General features: G+C 34.6%; 1 protein-coding gene across 1 annotated transcript; it reads right to left on the bottom strand.

The window, feature by feature from the left end:
• Positions 1 to 1,495: 1,495 nt before the first annotated feature.
• Positions 1,496 to 25,783, bottom strand: Amun (protein amun). Its single transcript, XM_085949695.1, has 7 exons — positions 25,162 to 25,783; positions 23,785 to 24,539; positions 7,242 to 7,338; positions 5,289 to 5,600; positions 3,533 to 3,752; positions 2,672 to 2,768; positions 1,496 to 1,794 (listed from the first exon to the last, which is right to left on the bottom strand). Exons 2-7 carry the CDS (start codon positions 23,925 to 23,927, stop codon positions 1,629 to 1,631), a joined length of 1,035 nt encoding a protein of 344 aa, XP_085805821.1. The 5' UTR covers positions 23,928 to 24,539; positions 25,162 to 25,783; the 3' UTR covers positions 1,496 to 1,628.
• Between the last annotated feature and the right edge of the window lie 789 nt (positions 25,784 to 26,572).

Genomic DNA, 26,572 nt, shown 5'->3' with positions numbered 1-26,572 from the left:
CTGTAATAAATATTTTTTACTCGCTTTCAATCAACTAAAATTGTATTACATACTAATTATTTATGCAAACACAAAAGGCTAACAGTATTAAAAACGTTATCAATTATAATTATTATAAAAACTATTGAAACCAGTTAATATTGCTCTGTATGCGTCCATTTATTCAAATATACCACTGAATTACATTATTTAAAATCTATTATTATTAACTATTAATATTATATTGCTTGCAGTTTACATACATTTACCGCTGTATGTCAATAAAATCTGAATTTAAAAATGGCAGCACTTTCGATTGCCAAAAGCGATGTCGCCATGTATTTTTTTTTTTGTTCAACTGTAACTAAAACTGCACAGGGTTCACAATTAGTTAGTTTCACATAACGTCGATATCTTTGCATTTGGTCCTAAATATTGTCGCTCTAAAGCGGAGCATACAGTTCATTTCGTTCTCGATGCAATTGGATTAAAGAATTAAACTACTTTGGCGGCATGCTGAGATTTAAAAAAAAAACACAGACTAAATCTCCTCAGTGGGAGACGGTAACGAAAAGAAAAAAATGTACACCCGGTAGAATCAGAATCTACACGTAAACGACATCTCCAATAATTATTATAAGTATTATTTCTTGCGATAAATTTCTTCCTATATATTTTAAAAACCATTATTGTGAAATCGAGAAAAATATAACATCTCAATCGGTAACACGCCGGTTCTGTAAAAAAAAATATTGACACCCGTGCGAATAAAATATTATTATCATTGTACATTCCGGTTTTCAATCGCACCCGCTTTCGGGTCGAGTGAAAATATAAAATTTTGGGATAAGATTAATAATTAATTATTATAATAATAAATTACTTGCGACATTAAAAGTATATAGGTACCCGAGCCCCGTGGTGATGATCGAAATTAAAGTAAAATGGTCTTCATTCTTGAAAGGTAAACAGCATTAGTCAATTTCAGTTTCAAATGTCAAAAGCGCAAAGCAATCAATATCGTCTATAAATATAATATGACAAACATTTCTAAAATTACTGTCTATTAAAGCAGTTAGATGCCAAGTCCCTCGCTAGTACGTAGCGATGGTTTTCTGCGAGTTTAATTTAAACATTACAATCTCCCTTAGTAACATTAATAATTTGTAATGCTACTTTTCGTTTGATTTGAAATAATATGTGAATGGTGTATAGATCATAAATCACAGTTAAGACTAAACATTAGAAATACTTAATACATAATGTTTTTTATTAGTTACTCTAATGAAATATTTTATTAAAAGGTTTTGACATTTTATTAAATAGAAGAGTCGGTGGGCGCTATTCAAAGTGGTGGCGGGGATTAATAAAATATATTGGAAAAAAGTCAAACGTTAGAAATTGCATTGTTTACCTTTCAAGATTAAAAAAAAAACCATTGGACAACAATAATAATAACCATATACATATACATAGAGAATAAGTACAATAAAGAATAAAATAAAAAAAATACGCTAAACATTATTACACAACAAAATTAAGTTTGGGGGCGAACGATTGAATTAAAATAAATATGAGGATGTAAACGTAGTAGTGTTGGTAGTGGGGTGTTGTTTGTGTGTGCGAGTGCGCCATCACGGGGCGGCGGGTCACTGCGCTGCGGCCTTCGCTTTCTTGGCGGGGGGCTCCTCCCCCGTTTCCACCGCCTTCTTTTCTCCCTCCATCTGCTGGCTGTCCCCCTCCGCATCTGCCGCACCCGTTGACTCCGCCCCCGTCGAATTGTCTTCTGAACTGCCGTCCGCCATGTCTGCTGATCTGTTAGATTGCATCGTTAGTTTGTATCAGAATACGAAAATATAAATGCTAAGGGTGTGTATTGTGCAAAGGTATGGGACAAGAATCTGGAATATATGCAGGTGCAATAAATTACCCATGTATTTGGCGAATACTATTACCCAAACAGTAGAATTGACAAAAGTAAGTTTCCTATCATGATAACTGAGTTCCTGCATGTTCAAACCCGCATCCAGACGTCAACTAGGAATTGAGGTAAGTACCTATCATTGGTGCCTTGCTTCAAACTACAGAAGCCAGTCAACAATATCGTTGAGATGCGATCTTATCACTGATAACTTTGTTTTCAGGCGTGTTGTTTCATCTTCCTCACTACCTTCACTTCCATCCTCATTTGCCAAGATCATAACATCTGCTATTTCAATTTCAGTTACGATGTGATACCCAGAGTCACCTTCATCTACTTCTAACCATTGTAAACATATTGAATGGAGCAATAAATGCACCCATTTACTTCGAGTAAACAAATTGAACTGCCGTGTTACAAATTTTAATCTCAGTGCTACTTTCAGTCTACGAGCAGGACGGTGGCGTTATGAATCGAATTTTTTCAACAATTTTTATATTTGATCGGATATTTGGTCCGTTATATCTGAAGTCTGTTATATCGAGGTAGACTGTAGTGATAATTCAAGCCAGAGTAGAAATTGGATTTTGCTGAAAGTCTGTCATCCCCAATAATATTTTTGGGGTTCTGACTTTTAACAATACACTTGACCACATTGTCTCTTGAGAATGCCTACTGCAATGATCCCGAAACGCCAATGAGAGAAGGAGAAATACACAATAATCCCAAGATGTACACGAAGGAGAGGTGAGACTTGAATGTGGTCGTTACCTTTTGTTGTTGGCAGGTAGTGGGCTGGCCGCCTTGTCGAGGGAATCTTCTGTGCAGGAAGTTGTGGCTTCGTCTAATGATTCTGCTGCTAGTTTACCTGACAGTATCGAAGAAAAAAATATTATTAAACAACTGTACCAACTGAGGGAACAGATCTAGCTAATTGAGTTCTATACATATGTAGCATGGCTTCTTAGAGGCAAATCCAATTTGAGGTCAAGGGGGTTATACACATTGCACACTAATAGCATCAGAGGTGACGGCAAATTGTCAGGAGATATTTGCAAATTGATCTACTATACACATGGAATAATTTTTCAGTTGAAATAGTCGGTGATAATCTCATACTGAAATATATTAAATTTATGCACTAGCAGCTCTATTCCAACTAGTTAACTCCATAACATCTTTTATTTTTTATCTATTAATTTTGAATCAATTCTGTATACAAGGTGGTTATCTGAATTGCAAGTTAACATTAAATTTAAAACTTGCATGCATGCGCAATGCCACTGACATATTTATGATTTACGTCGTCACTTTTTGAGGTTTAGTCAACCTAAAAAAGGTGCCGAACTGAAATTATATATACGCTATATTATATTGTAATTATTGTTGTATTATAATATCACATATACTTCGTATGTGTGTGTACTTACAAAGGTACATTAACGACGCAAATATAAAACTAGAGTTGGTGCGGTGGCGCTAGTATCACAATGAGTATTGCCGATACATTACAAGCTGTAAGTTTTCAGAACCGCCGCACCTCAAGTTATAGTTGTCATTCTCCAGTTCATATTTTAAACTAAAGAATACTCACAATAGCCTTGCAAAATTATTTAATATACTCATAATTACCGTTAGTGAGTAGAGGTGGTTCAAGGTTGCTTTCGTCACTTGTTTCCGTGACAGCCGCTGCCCCATTTCTGGGTGTTCCCACTCCCCCGCCGTCGCCATCTTCTTCTTCCCCTCCCCCGCCGAGCAGCTCTGGTTTGAGTTCTGACATGATGCAGTGTGCCCACACGGCCATCTCCACGGTGTGAGGGGACCATTTCAATACTCCGCCGCCGTTTTGTTCCTGCATTTAATTCATCCGCATTAGTATTACAATCACCAAATGAAAGGTATCAAGGATGACTGCTATTTCTACACAGTTCCAGATGAAATTATTTGTAATCAGTCAGATAACACGATGTAATTTTTTTTCTAGACAGTTAAAAAAACTGCGACCCCTATGGAGTCACACTTACGTAAATACGTGGGGGCTTGTGCGTTACTTTGAATGGAAATTATTATGAAATGTTACTTAGATGCGTTCCTAATCTAAGTAACACATAAGCCCACTTATTTATGATGAGTATCCATGGTTGAATCAATTCAAGGAGTTTATATTTCATATACAGATAACCCATGTTCATCGTGAAACCGATGGGTGCAAATTCGTTGTATTACGATCGATTTTTAGTATTTTTTTGTCCCATGCTTGTTTTGACATGTGCCACATGCCAGGAATTGTCATAACGAGTGGAATCACGATCTTGCTCGCTCACATAACATAATAAAGCTATGAGTGCGAGTGATAATAACTAATAAGCACAGACACGCCAAGCAGGGTAAGTTTAAAAGTCGAGTTAAACTCTTTTTTGCAAGCGGAACAAAATTAATGCAATTTTTTTTTGTTTATTGGAAAGTTATATTACTTTTTTTAAATCCTCTGCGATCAACTTATCTGTACTTTTATGAGTTTTGTTGTTCGCTCAGTATTATTACAACTATCAAAATATGAGGGGCTGAGGATTAATGAAGCACAACGTAACAAAAATTGGTTAAGAACAGTTTTGATTTCACCACATACATGTACCTATTTGTATGTAAACATATCCATACAGTAAAAGTTATTTATACTTCTAATATAGGATTACATTCCATGAACGGAAGGCGTCCCTATAAAAAGGGTCTATATAATACATTGGTATCAAAAGTGATATTATTGTATTTGAAGGGCCTATGTAACAGTATACACAGTGAGGGTAATTTTCATAATATCCCACACTTCTCATCGGAATTCGTTCGAAAAGGTTGGCTAACTCTTATAGGGGTCTACATGCATACAATTTGATACTTTTACTTTGTTTCTTTTTGTTTTTATTATTTGCTCTATTACATGTTATCTTAAAATATCATTTTTAAAATAAGTAAATAATAATTATCTTTCAAAATATACACATACATATTATATTTATTTCGCGTATTACACATATTAAATTTAATCTCCTGAACATTTTTGTTGTTGCATATAGACCCTTTTATAGGGACGCCTTTAACTCGTGATATTATTTTGATTGGTTGCCTGACTTGTATCTCTCTTATCTTCTTCAAAACATATTTTATTTTGGCATAGAAATAAAATATTATTTGAGAACAAGATTTACAGAATGTAGAAAACGATAATTCTGCAGATTTTACAATCGCACTTTTAAATTGACTCCCACAACATGTTGGTGGATCTATGCATGAAGATTCTTTCCTATTAATCATCAATTATAATTTTAAAAAATTGCCATCAGCTAACTCGAAAAAACAATAATATATGGCGTGGTGGTTTGATGCATACCTTATTAAGCCTGTCGCATGTGTTGCGTATGTGCGAGACAAAGTTGAGGTACTCTTTGGCAGTGTAGTCGATGCCTTCCATCTCTGGAATGGCCTTGAGGCACTCGTCAGCCATGAAGGGCGCCACGCTGGGGTCCATGGCGGCAAGCAGCGCTGAAGCCGTGGTGGTGCCGACGCCCTTCAGGTTGCTAAGCGCCGTGATGGCCTGCTCGATGTTGGGCATCTTGCGGAATGCCTTCTTCGTCACCGTCATCACGGCTCGCGGCGTGTTCACCTTCACCAGGTATGACAGCTGCGGGTAGAATTTTCCCCTCTGTGGACCAAAATAAATGATGCAATTAACGCATTATAACATAGGTACATTGGAATCATTCTGCAGTGGCAGCATGTATATGGCAAAAGCGATTCGCAGATGTATTGCTATTATTTGCTACAATTCCTTTTTTTTGATGCTAGCAAATAAAACAAATACAATTGAGTAGCTTGATATCAAAATATTTTTGACGCCATTTTTAACGAAATGTATGTTTTAATTGATTTTGCAGTGCAAGTGATGTTCTTTTCAAAAAATCCACCAAAAGTATCAAAAACGGTGGTTTTCATAGAGATTTTTGAGTTTAAAGTTGGTATGTTATATGAAAAACGGACACTTTTCACACATGTTCGTTAGTCTCCTGTAAAATTTTGTAAATGGCGTTTGGCCTACTTTGATATCAAGCTACTCAATTGCAAAACGCTTTGCCGTACGCACGGTGCCACTGTAGAATGATTCCAGTATGAGTTTCAATTTTTAAAATTTAAGGTCTTACACATACTGATGCCTGCATTAAATAGTACTGTATCTGACAAATTTTCACAGTGATTAAAACAAAGTTCATGAAGTGATATTTATCAGATACAATTATGCTATTCATTCAATGGAGCCATCGAATTACAGACTCTAACCACAACTCACTAAATTTATCTATGTAATTTAGTTGTCATTCATAAAACACATGTTAATTAATTCACTAACGCAGAGTTGATTGAAAAAAAAATCTTACTACTCAGTTACTGCCATTTCTGATTATTGAACGCACAAAATGGCAGGCAAACATAACACCACTTTTATACTAGATTCAATTCGTAGAGGCACCCGACATTTTTATCATTTTCTCATTTGGCTTAATCACTACTTACTTCCTCAGCTGACGATATTTTTCCAGTTTGACATTTGACTTTATGGGATAAATCGCATCGGCGTGTGAAATTGGGAAAGCAATTTTATTAGCCGAGTTCAAAATTGATGTATCAACGACACTCCTTTTGCCTTATAGTAAAGTTTTATAAACGATCCTTTATAAGGAACATGCCAGATTCCCATTTATGCAAAAGTATTAGGAAATGTTCAAAATATTCTTAACTCCATTTAACATGGAGGTGGAATCAACACCTCCAAATTTATAAATGTAGCTAAGAGAACTGCAATCAATCATAGAGTTGTGCATGTTCGAAGGGAAATATGCTTGAGTTTTATCAAAAATATATCTTCGAAGGTAAGTTTCCAAAATTAAAACGACTGTCAATGTGCATTACAGCAACATTTGGGACTACATATTGCGGTGAATCGTTCTTTTCTCACGGTTGGGCACCCCTGATTTAGTCCTTGCACCGAGACTATAATCGAGAGAAACAAAACGATCATATGAGTGAGATGGAGAAAGTTTTCAGATACGCTTGTGAGATAGAAAGATAGAAAAAATACACAAATGAAAACAAAAATTTCACCTCGAACACTGTAAACAGTCTCTAGATACTTATTATTTCAGAATCGACCGTAGTGGGTTGTAGTGAAAGCCATGTATGTTATGGACAAATTTTCCAATTTTCACACTGATCAGATTAGATCTAATAACTATTGAATTGTGGTCAATTTACTTAGATAATGCGCCATCATGTTATCGGGTGTACATACCGTCTGTTTCCATTTCATAAGCTGCACCAATTCCTCGTGTACTAAATGCGCATCCTTCCCTCTCGCCTTTATCATTTGTGGGAGCTCATTTTGATACCTGAAGAAAAAAAGAGAACATTATAAGACAGAGACACACAAGAATGAATCTCTCAACCGATACTTTTCTCGTACTTTTGGTACTCGTAAATCATTGATTGTGAACGCTGAACAGTATAACTACCATACTATTATAATGACGTAGCAGAATCAACAGCTGAAGGTTTCTATTATGCTGGAAACTCATTACTATTGTCACGTGAGTGCATGCGTGCTTACGGTAAGCTTGTGCCAAGGGCAAAAACTTTGCAATGTCATTTTACTCAGTATTTAAAATGTTATCAGACAGATGCTCTTGTCCCATCGCACACTTTGAACCAAAAGTGGATGGTGTCAGTTAGCAAAATCTGCCAAAATATATCAGGACCACGGACCACCTAGGGTCATTTTACGCATGATGGATTTTTTTTCTGCAAGTTTATACATTTTCGAGTCAACTGCTCTCACGTATTTTTATTTTAGTGGTTTAGAAGGCAGTTGCAAATGGCAGGTAATTGATACAATGTTTTTGTAGATTTTAGTTTTTCATTCAGTTTTTATTATTGAAAGTTCTGGTGGTTATAGCAAGTGACCTCACATGACGTGATGGTAATGTGTTTCTAGCATTACTTATAGCACATAAATTAATTAATTTCAATCTCCAACATAACAAAAGATGTTGAAGAAACTTTCTCTACCACTAGATGGAGCCTAAATATTGTTTTAATTGGATGGAGTTCATTTCGCATTGCAGATTCACCTACAGCCAACTTCACGATTTTCATCCACATCTATCAAAAATTGTAAACTTTTAAACAATTTTTTAGACCAGTTCAATGAATTATTGTCATGTTCAATTCATGCATTGCCAAATCCGTGTAGTTATAACTTTACTTTAAATGGCAAAACATGATTATACGCGGCAACGATGGGTAAAAATGCAACGAACTCTCCTAATTGGGTAAAAGACGAATTGGCAAATAATGGCTTCTCACTAATTAGGCAAGTTCTGCAATATCTTATATATGCAGAAAACCGTATTGCAGGAATGTATTCAGGAGACAAATAAGACAGTAAGATAAAAAAACGATTCAAGAATAATATTTTGACATTAATTGAATTAGAAAATTTTCAATTAAAACAACGAAAATGAGCAATTTTATCACGTTTTATATTGCACAGAAAACATAACATGTAATTAAATGATGTCATATCCGTCGCCAGGAGGCGCTGACCAAAAGGAATGGCACGAACTTGGGTTTTGAGGCTGGCCAATGATAGGCAGAAGGAAGTAATAGACTTAATCACTGCACTGGTAAAATTCTGCGAACCACTAGAATAAGCCAGCTGGTATGAAGAGACAAGATTTCATGATCTACACTGCCACACGGTTAATAATGTACATATTTTCGTTTTTGTAGACAGAAAATATTTTTATTTTGGAAACAATTGCCGCATGACAATTTAACATGCAACCGCCAAGATAACATACTGATTGGTATGATATGCTGGTACCAGCAATTCGACAATGTCATTTATAAAATAACAGGTATTTCAATATTATCAGCTAATATTATGATTGATGAGTACTAACAGAAATAACTACATACAAGACATGCTATTTTTTGAAACCCCAAATAAACTTCTTTGTAAGACTCTTAACTAAGGTACCATTTAGTGTTGACCTTAAGAGCATACATAAGTGAAACGGCAAATAATTTTCAACAGTAGGTGGAACGAAATTTCGAAGTCGTCGCCAATCGGAGACTGACAGTCGAGGTGTGAGCACGTCAATTCAAGCACAACAAATGTTTTGTGATGGCGTCGGAGGAATGTACTCTTAAATCGTGTAAAGATGACTAAAAAACGTTCCGCATGTACTTGAAAAAGAAAACATGTCAATGAATATACTATTATTATTACGAATATAATAATAAACATAACATTAAAAGGACGCATGTTGAATTTTTATGACAAATTATATTTCGTTTGGCTCGCGTCATTTGCACAATCCGCGCATCAACTAGTCACGATCTTTTTAGACCATGCCTCAGTTGAAGTATAGCCTTAATACAGCATCTGCCTAACTTTTTTACGTGTCAACAAACTGGGAAGGAGAATTTATTGTGACTGTGATATATTAAGTGTCACACCAAATAAAAATGAACTATACTTACATACATAGGTGATATAGATATTATTTTATTAGTGAGAAGGATGCAATTGATTTTGAGAAAAAATAATGTCAAAACGTGGCTCAGAATTAGATAAATAAACAAGTGACAATATTATGACATTTCCATGGGCGATGAGAAACCTAATTCACATAATCGCCAGAGGTTTTATAACCCTGGTAGCTAATCTGCACTTCTAACGAAAATTTTGTAGCACAATGATGACATGTATTGAATTGAAAGTGTTCAAATAAATTGGATTTTCAATTTCAATACGTAACTTTAATTGAATTTTGAATATTTCAGACATATTACAATGTAGATTGCAGGAAATAAAAACGTAAAACCAGGAATTAAATTGACCAATATGAAATAGGAATGCAGAAACTACACGCAAATAGCAGGAAAACTCGAATACCGGACACCATCCATTAGTTAACCATCGCTTACCTTCCAATCGCCACCGATTTTTACTTCTACATATTTAAGTGCCTTTTTTTTGTAATTTGTTTAATTACAATGAAACAACATCCAACAGTGGTAAATTTGTACTAATGAGTCACAGGTACACATCACTATCATCTAACAAGTTACATACTAAAAGTGTCCGACTGATTCACAGAGTAAACAATTTACTTTTCGTTTAATCAACCGGGTCCATTGAATTGTGAGGCATAAGTGTCTCATGATTCTATGCTACGTGAATACTAGGGAAACAGCTGGTGTCAGTGTAATAGGAAGTTTGGCTACAAAAGGTGAAAATTACTATGATGTTAACGTATTCACGGCAATAATATCTGCTTAAATCACAATGTAAATATGTCCAAGGTGGATCGCACGTTCATACTCAACATGACTGCAACATTTTGTTGTCATTCACAATACAAAATGTAACTTAATTTGCCAACACGCATAGTGTTGATGCAATATTGACGGTTGGAAAAAATCTCTGCCGGCTCTGACAACACAGTTGGAAGCGCTCAACATGCGTGTAGCTGAAGGTGTAGTGAATGAACTTTGTTAGCATTTCTGAGTTGGGATTGTGTCAACATCAAACTGAATATCAGTATGCACGGTGCCTGAAGATCTATTTTTGTTTACAATATTAAAATTAGGATACAGACTAGTCAGTGGTGAAGATTCCTTAATTACGATGACTGATATTACTTAATTACAGCACAATATACAAGTGCCACAGATAATTAATTTATTTTGTAGTTAAACTAGGTACAGCACAAGCAAATTAGTAATAACTTAATGATTTCAATGGTAAAAAAGTAATGATAAACTGCTTTGCTGAGCCAAAGGCGACCCTCATCAATGGCACTCAAAACAAGTGGGTCATCAACTACGTCCACCTCTGACTACAAATGTCAATTGATGGTGGAATGTATGATGAGATTGCTTGCAGAACCAAACTGACATGGAGAGCATAAATAGTACTTTCAAGAGACCTATTGTGTCTTAAGCGTAAAATGTGTGCCACCAGCACTCACATAATATGGTCTTAAGGTGATACATCAGTGAAACGGCAAATAATTTTCAACTATAGGCGCGACGAAATTTTGGACTCGCTCGCATTCAGTGAGAGAACGTCGAGCTGGAAACACATCACTTTGCTTCGTGATGGCGACGGGCCAATTAATTCTTAAATCGTGTAAAGATGACTAAAAACGTTACCCATTTACTTTAAAAAGAAAACATGTCAATGAATATATTATTATTGTTACTAATAGAACAATTAACAGAATATAAAATGGACATATGTTTGATTTATATGACAAATTATATTTCGTTTGACAGGCGTCATTTGCACCCGCGGCCCGCAATCCGCGCATCACCTAGCCACGATCTTTTTAGACCGTGCCTCAACTGATGTACAGCCTTAACGTAAGATGAATCTAGAAATTACAAGTTGCATAGTGTAGCACGGAGAGCTGCGTGTTGGATATAAAGCAGAAAGACCACAAAAGAAACCAATGGATAAAGAGACAGAGAAGAGTATGCGATGTTATAGAGATCGCCAAGTAAAAATGCCAATGGGCTGGCATGTCGCTCAGTGAGTGGACAACCGCTAGGCAAATGCTGTCATACAGTGATGTCCGAGGGGGACAAAAAAACCATAATCTCATTCGAATTTGTATATAACAGTAACATTGACCTATCACGCATAGATGATATGTGTTCAAAACCATGAAGAAATGGCTTTAATTTTTTTTAGATCAGAGAAGGTTTGCATATCACATGAACCTATCAATCTAACGTCACAAGACTAACAGACATGACAAAAAGTACCATACCATGTCAAGGTTGGATAAGATTTGGAGAACGACGAACACAACTATCACTGAAGAAATGCATCAGGTTCAATTCCTCTTCTGGATATTATGTCTTTGTGATGTAGAAACATTGATACTGAAGGATGAAAAAGAGTGCAGACAAGAATGACGGAGCCGCCCTAGTCAGCGGTCAGCGGGAGTTCGTGTTAATTTAGAAAGGTTGGTTTTAAGTCGTTGATTAATCTTCTTCCCAGAATTTCCAGCATTCAATATTTTACTGCTTGTATTATTATCATTTGATTATTCATAAGACGAATATTAAGAAATCAGAATATAATTGTTCAGCTTAAAATATTATATTCATTAAATTTAATGTAGCATTACAAAAAAAATTGCAAACTGTCACAAAACAAATAAAGAAAAATATTCTTAGTTAATACATATGTACATTAAATATTAAGCAGTTTTTTTGAGGCAATAGAACAATAAGTGCGTAACACTAATGAAGCAATTAGACGACTAACAGAAAACAGTCAGAAAATTTAGTTGTTGGAGTCCTGAATCTATACTTTAGTGGACAATTTAACATAGAACATGACATGCAGATGCGATTTCATCTAGAGCACAGTAATAAGGCAAGGCGAATGTAATCATGTTTACGCTTGCTCTTCGCAACCAACGCTCATATCAAGTCTATCAAGAAAAATGACACGACAAACTGAAACTCACTTCAGCGATTTTGATAAGAGAAACAAACACACAAGGCAGCAGAAGAATTTTTCAACATCTTCAACAAGATCGTAAGGATGATGATTTTATCAATAACTTGCCGACGCACCCGACTTTGCTGGGGTTTTATTTATAGTAATTATTTAATGGTTAGGGGCTTTGTAAATAGTTCTGACCAAAACCAATTTCAAATTGAACCAAAATACATAAACAAACATACTTTGTATTATATATAGATAGAGAGAACCTGACCACTGCCATGGACGAGTTAACTCCTGCGTTCTTGTAAATGTCATATCTTCTGAATAAACTGTTTGTGTATATTCTCTAAACAATATTCATCATTTTAGTGTGAAAATATTCACGATAAACTCAAGAAACATGTTGATTTGGTAAGTTTTCACAAATATTTATCGATCTGTTCCTATTTTTTAAATGATTGATTTTATTCCAAAAATAGCTGGCCACAAGTGTCCACCTAGTAAAAATTGGCTGGCAGCGATAAGGTTAAAACAAATCCTATGTTAATAATTGAGAAAGGGCGTACAAAAGATGATCAGTACCAACTAAGTTACTCAAACTCCCTAACAATCCAAGCAAAGGTAGTTAAGTCATATGGCTTTTATTGTTTTGATAGCCAACGTTGAATAAAACATAGATTAGGTATACTATTTTCAACATGGACGGATCAATTTTGAAAAGTACATAACTATACTACGTTTAAAATAATTTAATTGTTCAAGAAGTAGCATTGGATTAGGTAAACATGATAATAATGATCCTCTTGCTACTCTATCAATGACATTTATAAATCATGGATTATAATTTGAATAAAACATCGCCTCATTGCTGATAGTAATAAAATTATTATCATACGGCAAGGTTTCCAAAACTGTGGGAACTACAACTGCAATTAAAATTAACCCTTTTTGTCCCGTAAAATTTGATTTAAGTAAATTTGCAAATTAATTATTCCACTGTAATTTAAGATACCTATTCTGTATTTTACCAATTAGATAAATCTCATCGCCAAATCATTGAATTTGGTCCAAGTTACTGACATATTTTTTTTTGTAATATCGAGTGTAACCCAATGACGAACATGTGTAAATAAAATCAATGAGGAGTCTTATACATAACATGGTAAAAGGTTAATGAAGGAGTATTACAATTTAATTTGAGAATACATTTTATGATTTGAGACACTTTTTTTAATGAAATATTACAAATGTATTTTTTCATTATTTTTCTCTTCTATTAATAATAATACAATAGACAATTTCTACAGAGGAATGAAAATTAATTTTATGTTCTTGAATCCCAATAATTCAACCCATCAATACAGCCAGGTGATCTAGATAGGGGAGAATGACCTTATTAGTCTTAATTAAATTTTAATAATAGCTATATTGCACTGTATACTCACGGTGGAGTATTAACAATGTTTACATCTAATCAAACAAGATAATCTTCATTGTCAGTTATTATAATCTACAATCAGGGAGAGGGAGAGGTCTGTGTGCTCTACTTAAAAACGAAAATGGTGAAACGTACAGTTTTACCCATGTTTTTCCCAAAATATTTCGTTGGTTCGATACAACAAGGTTGCATGCGACTTTTTTTAGTAATTTTGATTAATTAACCTAAAGATCAACAACAAAATACATTTAACTTGTAATAATGCTGATTTTGGTGGATGCAATACATTAGCCATAGCTGTCTAAATCTAGTACAGTTCTTAGCCTGAATCGGACAAGCTACATGCAGAAAAAATATTTAAATAAAGTGTATGATTTAATAGCTGAAATTCAGCATCTAAAACCACTTTTGATACTCTTGTCCAGATGAAATAATATTATGTTTATAAATGAAAACATAAAATTAAAGATAACTAAATTAATATGAACGGCAATCAATTGGAGAGGTGTTAGAAGCACTGTGTTTATATGCAACTATCTCAGGGTCAGGTATGCAAGCGGCATTCAAGGCATTAATCAAATACAGCACAACTTACGATACGCAGCTATGAAACAGAATTAATTTCAAAGATATTCTCAACAGGTAGTGAGCAAGGCACAAACAACCTAGCATTCTTGTATGTATAAGACAGTATTAAATCTATCAAAAGCCCTATCGCTATACATTTCGGGACAGTGATACATAAAACTGCTTTTTTAAGTACAGAGGGCTGTGTTGGGACTTTTGAATGAGGATGGAAATTTTAAATTGGTTGATGAACACAGCGTTTTCCAAACACATAATGTAAAAGATTCTTGTGTTGTGCGTCCATGTCATCAGATTTTTCCGACATTCGCTTTCTGTTACAAGAGTACTGACTGTGAATATAAATTGGTTGAGATACTATTTCACACAGCCAAAGCAGGTAGCATTTCCGACTGACACCAGACCAGCATTGCCAGATAATAATTATTTTACCAAATCGGAATTTTTACCTTGTGAAATAAAAAAAAATTAAGATTTAGGCGACAATCTAAAAACTCATAGTTCAATATTTCTGTTTATTTCTATAATATCAATCATAAATGACACAACACAAACCACAAAACTCTTTAACCATTAAAATAATAATATTTAACGATATTTTATCCTGACACAGAAGTTAACAAAGGCAACACCATTTTGATCACCTTGTAGGATATCGTTTAAACTTCATGTAAGTGGGTATGCCATGCATAAAAATAGGCAGGTATGTCACAAAGATGTTGAAAAAACCTTATATACCAACACCGCTTAAGTGTTTGAAATTGAAGTTAAAAAAGGACCACTGGTCCATTCAAGTTAGCCATAGATGACTTTGCATTGCAAGTTCGTTTGCAGAGAACTTCACACTACTGCTATAACATTTATTTGCCAATTTATCAGGGCTGCATTAAGGTGTGGATGTTGACTTGCTGTTACAAGCCTACGGGTAGGTTTTTATAGAATGAACCATTATTTAGGTCACATGATTCTCTCTAGACATAGTCCAAACTGTTCGGTTATGATCATGCCACATTACTGTGAGGTTAATAGTTTTGGTACAAAACAAGACATAGTCGGAGGGGCACAAAGCGAGAAAAAGCGATAAAATAACCTACAAGTACAGTTTACAATATGAACTGTAACAATAATAACATTAGCCCTGTCTAATTACTACACATGAGAAAAAATTCTATCTGTGATTCCACTATAAAAATTATAACTGCCAATAATTAATCAATAATAATAATTAAAAATTAATCTATGTAAAGTTTGTGTTCTTTGAAATTTAAGAGTTTTGAATTAAGCAGTATTGGACCAATTGTACACATCAAACAAATTAAAAGTTAATGTTGTCACGTGTGCTTCATTTGAAAAACATAGCTATATCTATTAAAAACATGTTTACTTGGAAAGGTCTCAGTAACATCAGTGACGAAGGGTGGAGATACGCTGTTAAGTTCCGACTGCCTAACCAAACCATGATAGTGGAGGTAAGCTGTGAAGATCCGACAAAAACAATGCACGTTTGTCGGTTATACTATACCACAGGGGGGGGCAAACTTTTTGGATGGAGGGCCAAATTCAAGAATTAAAAATGAGAGGCGGGCCGCAAGTAAAATACCATTTTTAGATATACACTATTTATTATCACGAAAAATAAACATTATAAAAAAATTAATGAGAAGAATGAAACTGATGTACATTTTTTAAACATTTTTTTAAATTCAGGTGTTAATTTTGTAGTTGATATTTTCAAAGCTGCTTCTAAATGGGCATCGGAGATATTTGATCGTAAAGAATTTTTATTGAGGTTCATGATCGAAAATGTTTGTTCACGTATATAGGTTGATCCAAAAATAACGAACATTTTTCTTTCATAATCTTTAAGTTGGTCGAAATTGTCTGAATTAAGGGCATTGTAAAATTTGGAGATTTCTTCACGACGATGCAATTCTCTTAAATCAGTGTCACACTGCAGATCAATTATCTCAAGTTGTAGCTCTGTCGGCACACTATCAATATCTATTGAAATCGATGTTCAACGTAGAAAATAGTGGTTACATAGTGTGAAACGAGACGCAAGGAAGACGTACTGAGATAATACATTTACGAAACAAGAAATTCTTCAAATTTTAATCTATTGTCAATATTTTTTAAAAAATATATATAAAAAGTTATTCGTAATCAGAAGTACAATTAATGATAGCGGGCCGCAAAAAAATACCCGGCGGGCCGCAGTTCGCCCCCCCCTGCTATACCACATGAGCGTGAAGTTCGATAGTTTTGACAGAAAATATGACATAGTTAGAGCAATGCTGAGTGAGAGAAAATGATTCAATTGGCTTCATGTAAGAGCAGTCGGAAAGAATAACGGTAAAAATAAATAAACCTACCCCTTGTAATTCATGAGCAGTCGAAGATATCGTAATGTGTACAATTTCAAGATAAGTTGTTCTACTACTTATACTTTTTTTATTTTTTTTATTTAGGACAACCAACAGGATCAATCAATCAGAAAAAAATAACAGTCCCAATAACAGGCAGACACAAAAAGCATAATAAATCAAATTAAAATTAGATCAAATATTATATACAGCTGTAATGAATATAATTAGAGAGTCATTGAAAATCATTAAAGAAAAATAGAGAGAGAAAAAAACATAAAAAAGTATAATGAAAGTACATAGATAAAATGGCAATGCAAGAAAAGAAAAATACAATTGAAAAAAAAATACAATAAAAATAAGCAGTCATCCAGATATAATAATTAGTCGTGATTTAGGGAGCAATTTAATTTGAAAGAGGCAAGAGAACAAAACAGATCTACTCGATCACTGTAAAGATTCAAGGTTCTGCAGAGTCAAGCCACCGGACAATTGTAACCTGAATTGGTTTTATAATATGTATGAAAGTATAAAAGTGAGAAAATGTGAGGATGAATATTGACTCTTGGTACATTGAATTTAATGTAAGACAGTAGTTGTGGGGAATCCGTATGGTTATTAATTATTTTAACCCTTTACTGCATGATTTTTTTTTTTTGAAAATTTTTATTTTTTCTTGGTGTCAAAATGCCTTGTGAATGTAGGAAAAATAATAAAAAAAATATTTTTCGAAAATTTCATTAAATTTTGTATGTTACTGCGTGGTGTCAAAGATTTACGACATTTGGAAATCTTACATTTTAGTATGACAAAATACAAAACCAAATGAAAACAATTATAAAAAACTAATGTACACACCTTATTTAATGTGTAGATATTTTTATTCAACCAATTTCAATCTTCTGTATATTTTTTTTTATTTATTTACAAATGCGGATTTTCGCGTACATACGAATTCGTCAACTGTCAAAGCAGAAATGCAGAGACTATAATGCAGAAATGCTTTATTTCTTGAAATGTCCAAACAAAATCGGTAAAGTAGGATGTTTATGGTAAAACAGTTTTCTAGGCATCGAAAAAGGATATTATTTGATAATTTACACAGATGGCATTGGCTATATCGAAATAGTTTGAAATGTCGCAAATTTGCGACACTATGCAGTAAAGGGTTAAAGATAAATATAAGGTCAGAAATAGTACGCCGTGTTTCTAAAGATTGGATTTTGAAATGTTCCAATTGGAGAATAATTGAGTAAGTTGATATTAAGGTGACTGCTGATAGATGATTTAAAAAATGTTTTTGCACTCGTTTCAATCTGTTGACATGAATAGTCTAGTGTGGGTTCCATACTGAACTGCAGCATTCGAGTTGCGATCGTACCAAAGTGTTATAAAGAAGAATTTTGGTAGAAGATTTTTTGAGATCCTTCGATAGCCTCAAAAGAAAACCCAGCATTGAATATTGGCTTTGGAAATAATCGAATCAAAGTGGTAGTGGAACGTCAAAGTGGAATTAATAATCACCCCCAGATCGCGGATTTGTATAGTTGATCATGTGATTTTCTTGCACCACTTATGAACATTGTCTAGGTCCTTCTGGAGAAGAGAAATATCATCAATACTTTGTACTTCCTTGTAAAGTTTCAGGTCTATAATAGACAATTGGAATTGAGAATCAAGTTTGTAATGTTATTAATAAAAATGCAGAAAAATAGTGGACCTAGATGTGAGCCTTGTGGTACACCAGATAGAACTGAGAAAGCGTCAGACGAATGGCCGTTGATTACGACACTTTGTGAAAGGTTAATTAGTTTTTGTACAGTAGTTTGTGATTGACTGTATCAAAAGCTTTACTGAAGTCTGTGTAAATTGAATGAACTTGTTTACCAGAGTCAATAGATTCTTCCAGGTAGTTTATATAAGTAACTAAGTTTGATGAAGTTGATCGTCGAGGTAAAAATCTATACTGAAAGTTAGTTAAAGATTGTTAAACACGGAAATAAACAATTTTATGAATAAGATTTTTCGAATATTTTGGCCAAAGATGAAAGTATCGATATAGGTCTATAGTTAGTCACGTCGGAGAGACAGCCCTTTTTAAAAATGGGTATGATAAACGCCTTTTTCTAAATTGTAGGAAATATTCCAGATTTTTTGTTGAACTGCAAAACGTTGGTTAGATTTTTTAAATTCATATAATATATTCTAGAAAATAACTAAAATTATGTATGATTTAATGGCATAATTTTAAATATTTTTTGACTATTATCTATTATGGCTTGGTTTACATGGGGTTTAATTGAATTTTAAAAATTAACCAACACTATTTGCAATTTGTAGTCTTAATTACTTAAGGTGACGCATCAGTGAAACGGCAAATAATTTTCAACTGTAGGCGCAACGAAATTTTGGACTCGCTCGCATTCAGTGAGAGAACGTCGAGCTAGAAACACGTTACTTTGCTTCGTGATGGCGACGGGCCAATTAATTCTTAAATAGTGTAAAGATGACTAAAAACATTACCCATTTACTTTAAAAAGAAAACATGTCAATGAATATATTATTATTGTTACTAATATAACAATAGAGAGAACATAAAATGGACATATGTTGGATTTATATGACAATATTTCGTTTGACAGGCTTCATTTGCACCCGCGACCCGCAATCCGCGCATCGCCTAGCAACGATCTTTTTAGACCGTGCCTCAACTGATGTACGGCCTTAATTCAATGAAAATAAATATGTATGACAAAATTTAGTGTGCACTATTTATATCGGGGTTCTTCAAGCTAACCAGATTCTGACGTCCGGGAAGGTTGCTAAATACTATCTGAGTGTATACGGTGAAGCTAAGGGATGCTGGTATGCCTTGGAATGACGCAAGAAGACTGGCAGCGACCTTGGGGGCACCGTGTGGTATCAATATGCTCCAGCTGAGGGGCAGACATAGCCGAAGAAGATTTAACAGCCTACCTTCACCCATCACCACTGAGTAATTATATTACAAAAAAATCTTTGACCAAATGGGACTGGAACACAAATCTTTCGCTTGTCAGACTAGTACTCTAGTTACTGAGATATCAGCACAATGCCTTCCTATATATAAATACATAACTCGTGATCCAATTAGTGCGCATTGGCGACATCCATGGCTTTATTTTTTTTTTCATTTATTAAATATGATTCTTCAAAAACTGCTCAAAAGATTACAACAGTTTATTTTTATATCAACTGCAATAGCCACACTTATTCATTGCAAAACTTTTTCCCACGCTTATAAATTAACCAACACAATGTAGAATCTCAAAAGGTTGGTAGCCGACAGAAGAATAAAAAAAAACAATGTGAACAGAAGAATGATGTAGCGTGCTTTGTGATGGCTATAATACTGATCACAGCTATATAAGAACTGGTACTCGGGTAATGGGGTTTCATGATCGCTTTGTAGAAAGAATCTTTGATGCATTGGTATAAGAATGAATTATTAAAACAATAAGTGCACAGATGGTCAAAATCTAACAACAAAATACATGTATATTATATCTGTGATTGATATTATACAATATCATTATATCACCCACGATGGCGCCGGCCTATGTGTCGAGGGTCCCAGGTTAGAATCCTGGGTCTGGTAAGTACACATTTTATTTTTTCAATTTGTGTACGAGTCAGAGTATGGACCTAATAGGTTGAGCAAGTGGCTGATATCCATTTTTCGTAAAAATAAAATCCGTTAATGCAAACCTCCACTCTGTGGAGGCCCATATGATCATATTAGGATCGGACATGGTCGAATATAATATGCTTCCTATAACTTCCAAAAGGATATTAAAAAAAAGTTGCCAATTAATTACTTAAAATGATACAAATAAATTTCCATATGTCCAAAATTAGTGTGCTTACATTTATTGCAATAAAGGATCTATTAGGCAATAAAAATGGCGACATACTGTAATCGTCACAGCCTAGCTAGTCAGTTCGTGAATATCATTGTTGCTTTCTCTCCACGGATTAATATTTCATAGACAAATAAAAAGGTTCTATATTATTTACAAAGCTGTTTCATTATTTATAGATGCACTCATCAAGAACCAGAGATTGAGTATTTGTTTTGGCAAACGACCTGCTATAAAAATTTGACTATAATTTGAAAATTAATACAATGATAACACCAAAACATCGTGTAGCACAAATATTAAATGCTTCAATAATTATGGTATATCAAGGTAACTCCAAAAGAGTATTCTTAAAACTCAATCTCACAACATCTTTGTCGATATACAGATTAAAATCGAGAAAACGTTTCTAGATGGCAGGAAAGGAGCCGGTTCACAGAAATAATGAGCCTAGGAGAAGTATGATGCTGTGAATGGCAGGCATCTGGTGCGAGGAACTTTCATCTGGCGATAGACCGAACCAACCAGCAGTATGACTGTGAACTATTATCACAAATTGAAAGTAAAACTTCACCTCGGTAAGTACTGGTTTTCACTGAAACACGCGTAGGATTCTCTAATACCCGCGTCTTCAATTACCTTCGAAAACTTGTTAACTATAAACCGTAAACAAATAATTATATGACAAGTACTAAATTACACAAAACAAAAATAATAGATGAAGTAATTTAGAAAATAATATAATAAGTACTTATATCTATATCTTTTTAGATAAATTTATAGCAAAAGAATAGTTTAAAAATATAAGCATTTTTTTTATTATTGTATTAATCTGACAGATTTTTGCATAAGTACCTATAATTTGACACACTTGTAGAAAACGGTTCCACATCCATGACCTAGACTGCGCATGATTTGCTGTTATGTTTCCCCAATCCTTTTCTATAATATGGAGGGAGGTATAGACGATAAACCAAGCAATGTCACGGACAGTAGGCTTTCGAAATGTGGCTATACATACATCCTCAAAATTGATCGGGCTGACAAAGTGACAAATGTCGGTGTCCTCAAACGAATGAGAAAGGACTGAGAAGTTCAGCGTATTATCAAAAACAGAAAATAACAGTAACTAAGTAGGTACCTCGGCCACATTGTGGAATGACAAAAATACAGCACTACCAACCAATGTTCCCTGTAAGGTGTGCGCGCGCACACCTACCAAAATGTGTCCGCACACATGTTTTTATCCCACGCACAGTCCTCACACACAAATATTGTAAAATAAAGTTTCCTTTGACAGATTTTTGTAATAACTACAGGTGTGTTCAGTGTACGTAACAAACAATTCAAGTGAACAATAAGATTGCTTGAACAGTTACATATAGTACAATAAATTATACTTATTAATTATAGGAAACTTATTTCCTAAAATGTCAAGGAGTGGAGGTGATATTTCAAATGCGATCATGAAAAAGAAATCCTGCGATAAATTTAAATTGGAATGGCTCTCTGAAATCGTCGAAACAGAAATACCATCTTCAATGCATTCGAAAAAAGTAAGAATTGGTGATATATTTGTTCATTCGGAAACAGATGATTGTGTCAAATGCATCATATGCTTCGCAGCAAATATGCAAGGAGAATTCAGGTCTGGAAAGAAGTGGATTGAATGGAGGCTGTATCTTTTAAAAAGGCATTTAAGTCAAGAAGTACACCGGGATACTGTTACGAAATTGAAAAATTAAAATGGGTGACGAGTGACACCGCTCAGATGCGTTGATGATCCGCACATACAATAGAAAAATTAGAGGGAATGTTGATACCAACCCGTCATCCAACAAAAGATCACGGTAAACATAGCAGAGAATGACACCGTATTTAATAGCATAAGAACCTACATGACCAGTGTGAGTGCAACTCCATCAAATATAGTACTTATAATATAACTATTATCTGTTGAATCCTCATTTTTTGTATCATTTGCCAAAATAAATATTCTTTATGAAATCGGTGCCTACATGATAATATTGTTAATAATGCAAAGAAATTGTTAAAAATTGACAAAATATGTTTTGAGTGCTTCATTTTTATTTTCGATAGGTAGGTACCTACATAAGTATCAAACACTATTTATGTTTAGAAGTTAAATACCCATTAAAGTTTTAAAGAAAATCCTCTTTGCTACTTTCATTGGGCTACGTGACGAAAAAACATTCAAAGGGTATTTCAGAAAGCCATTACGTGGATACCTTTTAAAATGGAGACAAAGGGATCGGTGTTTATGTTTACATTTGTGATAATTTACGAATTAAAATGTCATTACTTGAATTGAATTGAATTTTTATTGAATAACATCGGAATTGCGAATTCGCTGCGAGCGACACCCCGTCCCCCGCGCCGCGCTACCTAAGTACATCGCATGTCAGATCTTACCCGTTTCGGCACACATTTGGGACACATCTTCAGATTTCGTGACAGATTCTGTACAGTTTGCCGCGAAATGCAAACGATTCGCGTCGGGCAGAAACAAAAAGCCACAATATGCAACAATCGACGGAATCGCTTTGTCGGACGGGCACCATTTTGAACGGATGTAGGCTAGGTTGAACACCACGTAATTTCAACGATTTCATATTAATTACACAGTACACTGGCGAAGAAACCTAATTAATAAGATAACATAGAATGTAGGTGTAATAATAGGGCACACATTAAGGGAAATTAAGGGACTTTAAATTGAACATTTAGTCGCACAGCCATGACGCGTGCAAATGACTCCACCATTTTACAACCGCCGAACATAATGAAAATTGAAGTGTTATTTTGGCATTAGAAAAGGCGATTATGTCAAGTTGACATCGATCCCACGTGACGCAGTGATTTTAATGAGCGGTTCGCGGCCTACAAGAGATGCAGTCCGCGAGGGAGGCTATCAAATCAGTCTGCACAGATACACATACAATGCAAGTTCATTGACACGACACGGCCGCGTTTTCTCCGCGATTAATCGCTCAACTCACCAGTTATCCAATTTTATGAGTTCTTTCTTTGCTCTCGCATCAGCTTTTAACTGTAACGCTTCAGGATACAACTTTAACACGATATCAAATTGCTTCGAATCACCCTCGAGAAAGAAAGTCGCTGTGTCTTTCGAGGAAGCCATTGTGATCACTAGAACTAGTTTTATTTTATGCCGAACTGTACGCGGCGGCAGCACCTGCCAAAATGAGCAAACATTTCCCCCACCACTTTGCCTCCAATTCACCACCGAATAACATTATACCGGCGTACAGATTATGAAACATATAAAATTAATGACTTTTTGCGTTGGGAAATAATGTGATCGAATACAATTTATTGTATTGTTACTAATGGCATTTAATAATTAATTAAATAAAAATAACAAGAATATCTAATTATTGCTCTGTTATGTTCAGTTTATCTTCGTATTTGGGTTTAGTTTGTAAATCATTTTACTCTAATCATGAGCATGTAGTTAAAAACTTAATATTAATATAAAAGGTTACTCCATCCAGTAATATTTTAAAATCAATTTGAATTATTTTCTGTTATGTATATATACTATTACCACCAAACAAATTTAAAAACAAACAAATGACAATACTCTCCATAGGTATTTTTTATTTATGAAAATCTATTTGCTTATTTTGTAATATTATATAGTATGAGATAGGTACTGCCCCATATTCAATCAATTTCAGCTCTTTTAATATGTTATCAAATAATCATTCACGTAGAGTCTCCGTTACGTAACCTCAGTGACGTCCTTAGACAAAATGCCGCTCCTAGGCAGCGCCAAAATGCCGCCTCATTTTTATACAGTATTTTTATCATCCTTTCATGACTCTAATATCTAAGAAATGTGTTGTATGGGTACATTACTAACAAAATGTATAATATCTACCACTAAATCTAATTGAAATGCCATCTCTACTACAATACACAATATTGCGAGTCCACGGTTTTAGATACATTTAAAAATATACCTGACAACTTTCAAAACTCTCGAGTGACTGGCAAAAATATTTGGATAAATGAATTAGGTAAGTATGTACCTACCTATAATTCAAATATAATTCGCAAATCTGCACATGTAACTGCTGGTCATCAAGGACGTGACAACAACAGAAGTAAACTAGACATCGCAAACCCGATAAAAAAATACAGTCCTGTTAAACCTTATGTTAATAAATACATTTTGTTTCCAATCAATGAGCTAAATTATTTAATGGAAGATATTTCCGTTATTACTAAGGTATGTAAGTACCTATTTATATATACACCTAATGATTATTCTCGATTTGCCGCCCTTCGAGTAACTGCCGCCCCCAAGCGATGCTCAATCTGCCTACCCCCACGGGACGTCACTGCGTAACCTTGCCATTTGGAATAGATTTTTTTAAATGAAAACGTGAATAAACCAATCGAATGCTTGGAATTTACTAATACAATTATACGGCGTACGTGTGTAAACCAATCGAGTGCCCGGTTTTTACTAATACATTTATACGGTTGCGTATACACACAAATCCTTGTTACTGTGTACAATGGCAAGGTTACGTGGAGGATAGTCTAATACCGCTACCATTGGCCAAATTTTACGTATTGTAAGATTTGAGAACTGAACGCATATTAAAAGTCCATCAAGTACTCTTAGTAGTATAAGAACAAGATAATACTAGTTAGTGTGTCACATTGCCAGCTTTTTAATATTTAATACCACTAGTGAAACCTGTTTTGTGTATTCATAAAGACGATTTCGCTTATTTATTCTACCATTGTAGTATATAAAAATGTGTATGCATATCTAGATTTACCATAGAGCTAAAACTCGGGATACTCTAATGGGTAAGAGGACGATATCTGAAGAAATATATTGACATTTGGAAAGGTCTTGCAGATTTCACAAATTACAAATTAATTCGAAACTATTGGTCAATATTGATTATTTTCAATTCGGTTTTTGATTATATAATATGTATGTAATAATGATTGTTGAAATAAAAAAAGAAAAGCAGTAATTACGTTATTAAAATAAATTTATATTATTGAGTACATATTATTATTATGTGGTTTTAACGAGGATTTATGTTTTTGGAGCTCCCTATATATGGATTAGCGTAGAACCGGCTCCTTCAATATAAAAATTAAATCTGGCCCTGTGTATGTCTAAACATCTAATTGATCATTTGTAATAGGTATTGTTTTCATCTTATTTTTGTTCATTTAGGTACCTATATTTTTTTCGTTCGAAATACATATATACATTTTTTAGATAACGTTTTTGATTTGATCTAACGCTGAAATTGCTCTGCCAAATTAAGTTCTACCGTCTTGCTTTAGTCGCCTGTTTAATGTTTACATCGAAAATCCATCTTGACGTACGTTCAAAGTGCTAGCGGAGATTAATTTTGTGCCGCACGGCTGCTCGAGGGCCGACCGCACCGTTCGCCAGCCACCCGTCGACAAACCGTTCAAGTAAAGTACCACCGGCCAGCCCCCGAAAGGATTGCGGCCCTCGTGGCCTGTGCCGTATCACCTGAGCAAAACACAACATACATCCCGCCCTCCCTTGCACTCCGAGGAAAACAATGTTGAGGCAAATGTCATTTCACCACGTTCCGGCAGAAAACAGATGAGATGTACGTAGATTTTGACGCACATACACGTAGTAGCTCACCGCCCGCGGCCCGAGCGAACTTTCGCTAGAACGTAAAACCGCCTTTGCGGCTTAGGAAAAACCGGCTCAATCCTTGGAAAAGCGCTATAACTATTTTCTTGCAATCG

The sequence above is a fragment of the Rhyacophila brunnea genome, unplaced genomic scaffold (assembly GCF_057557595.1).
Source record: "Rhyacophila brunnea isolate RB1 unplaced genomic scaffold, BYU_Rbru_1.0 scaffold_22, whole genome shotgun sequence".
NCBI classification, from domain to species: domain Eukaryota; kingdom Metazoa; phylum Arthropoda; class Insecta; order Trichoptera; family Rhyacophilidae; genus Rhyacophila; species Rhyacophila brunnea.
This window is presented reverse-complemented; position numbering and strand designations above follow the sequence as displayed.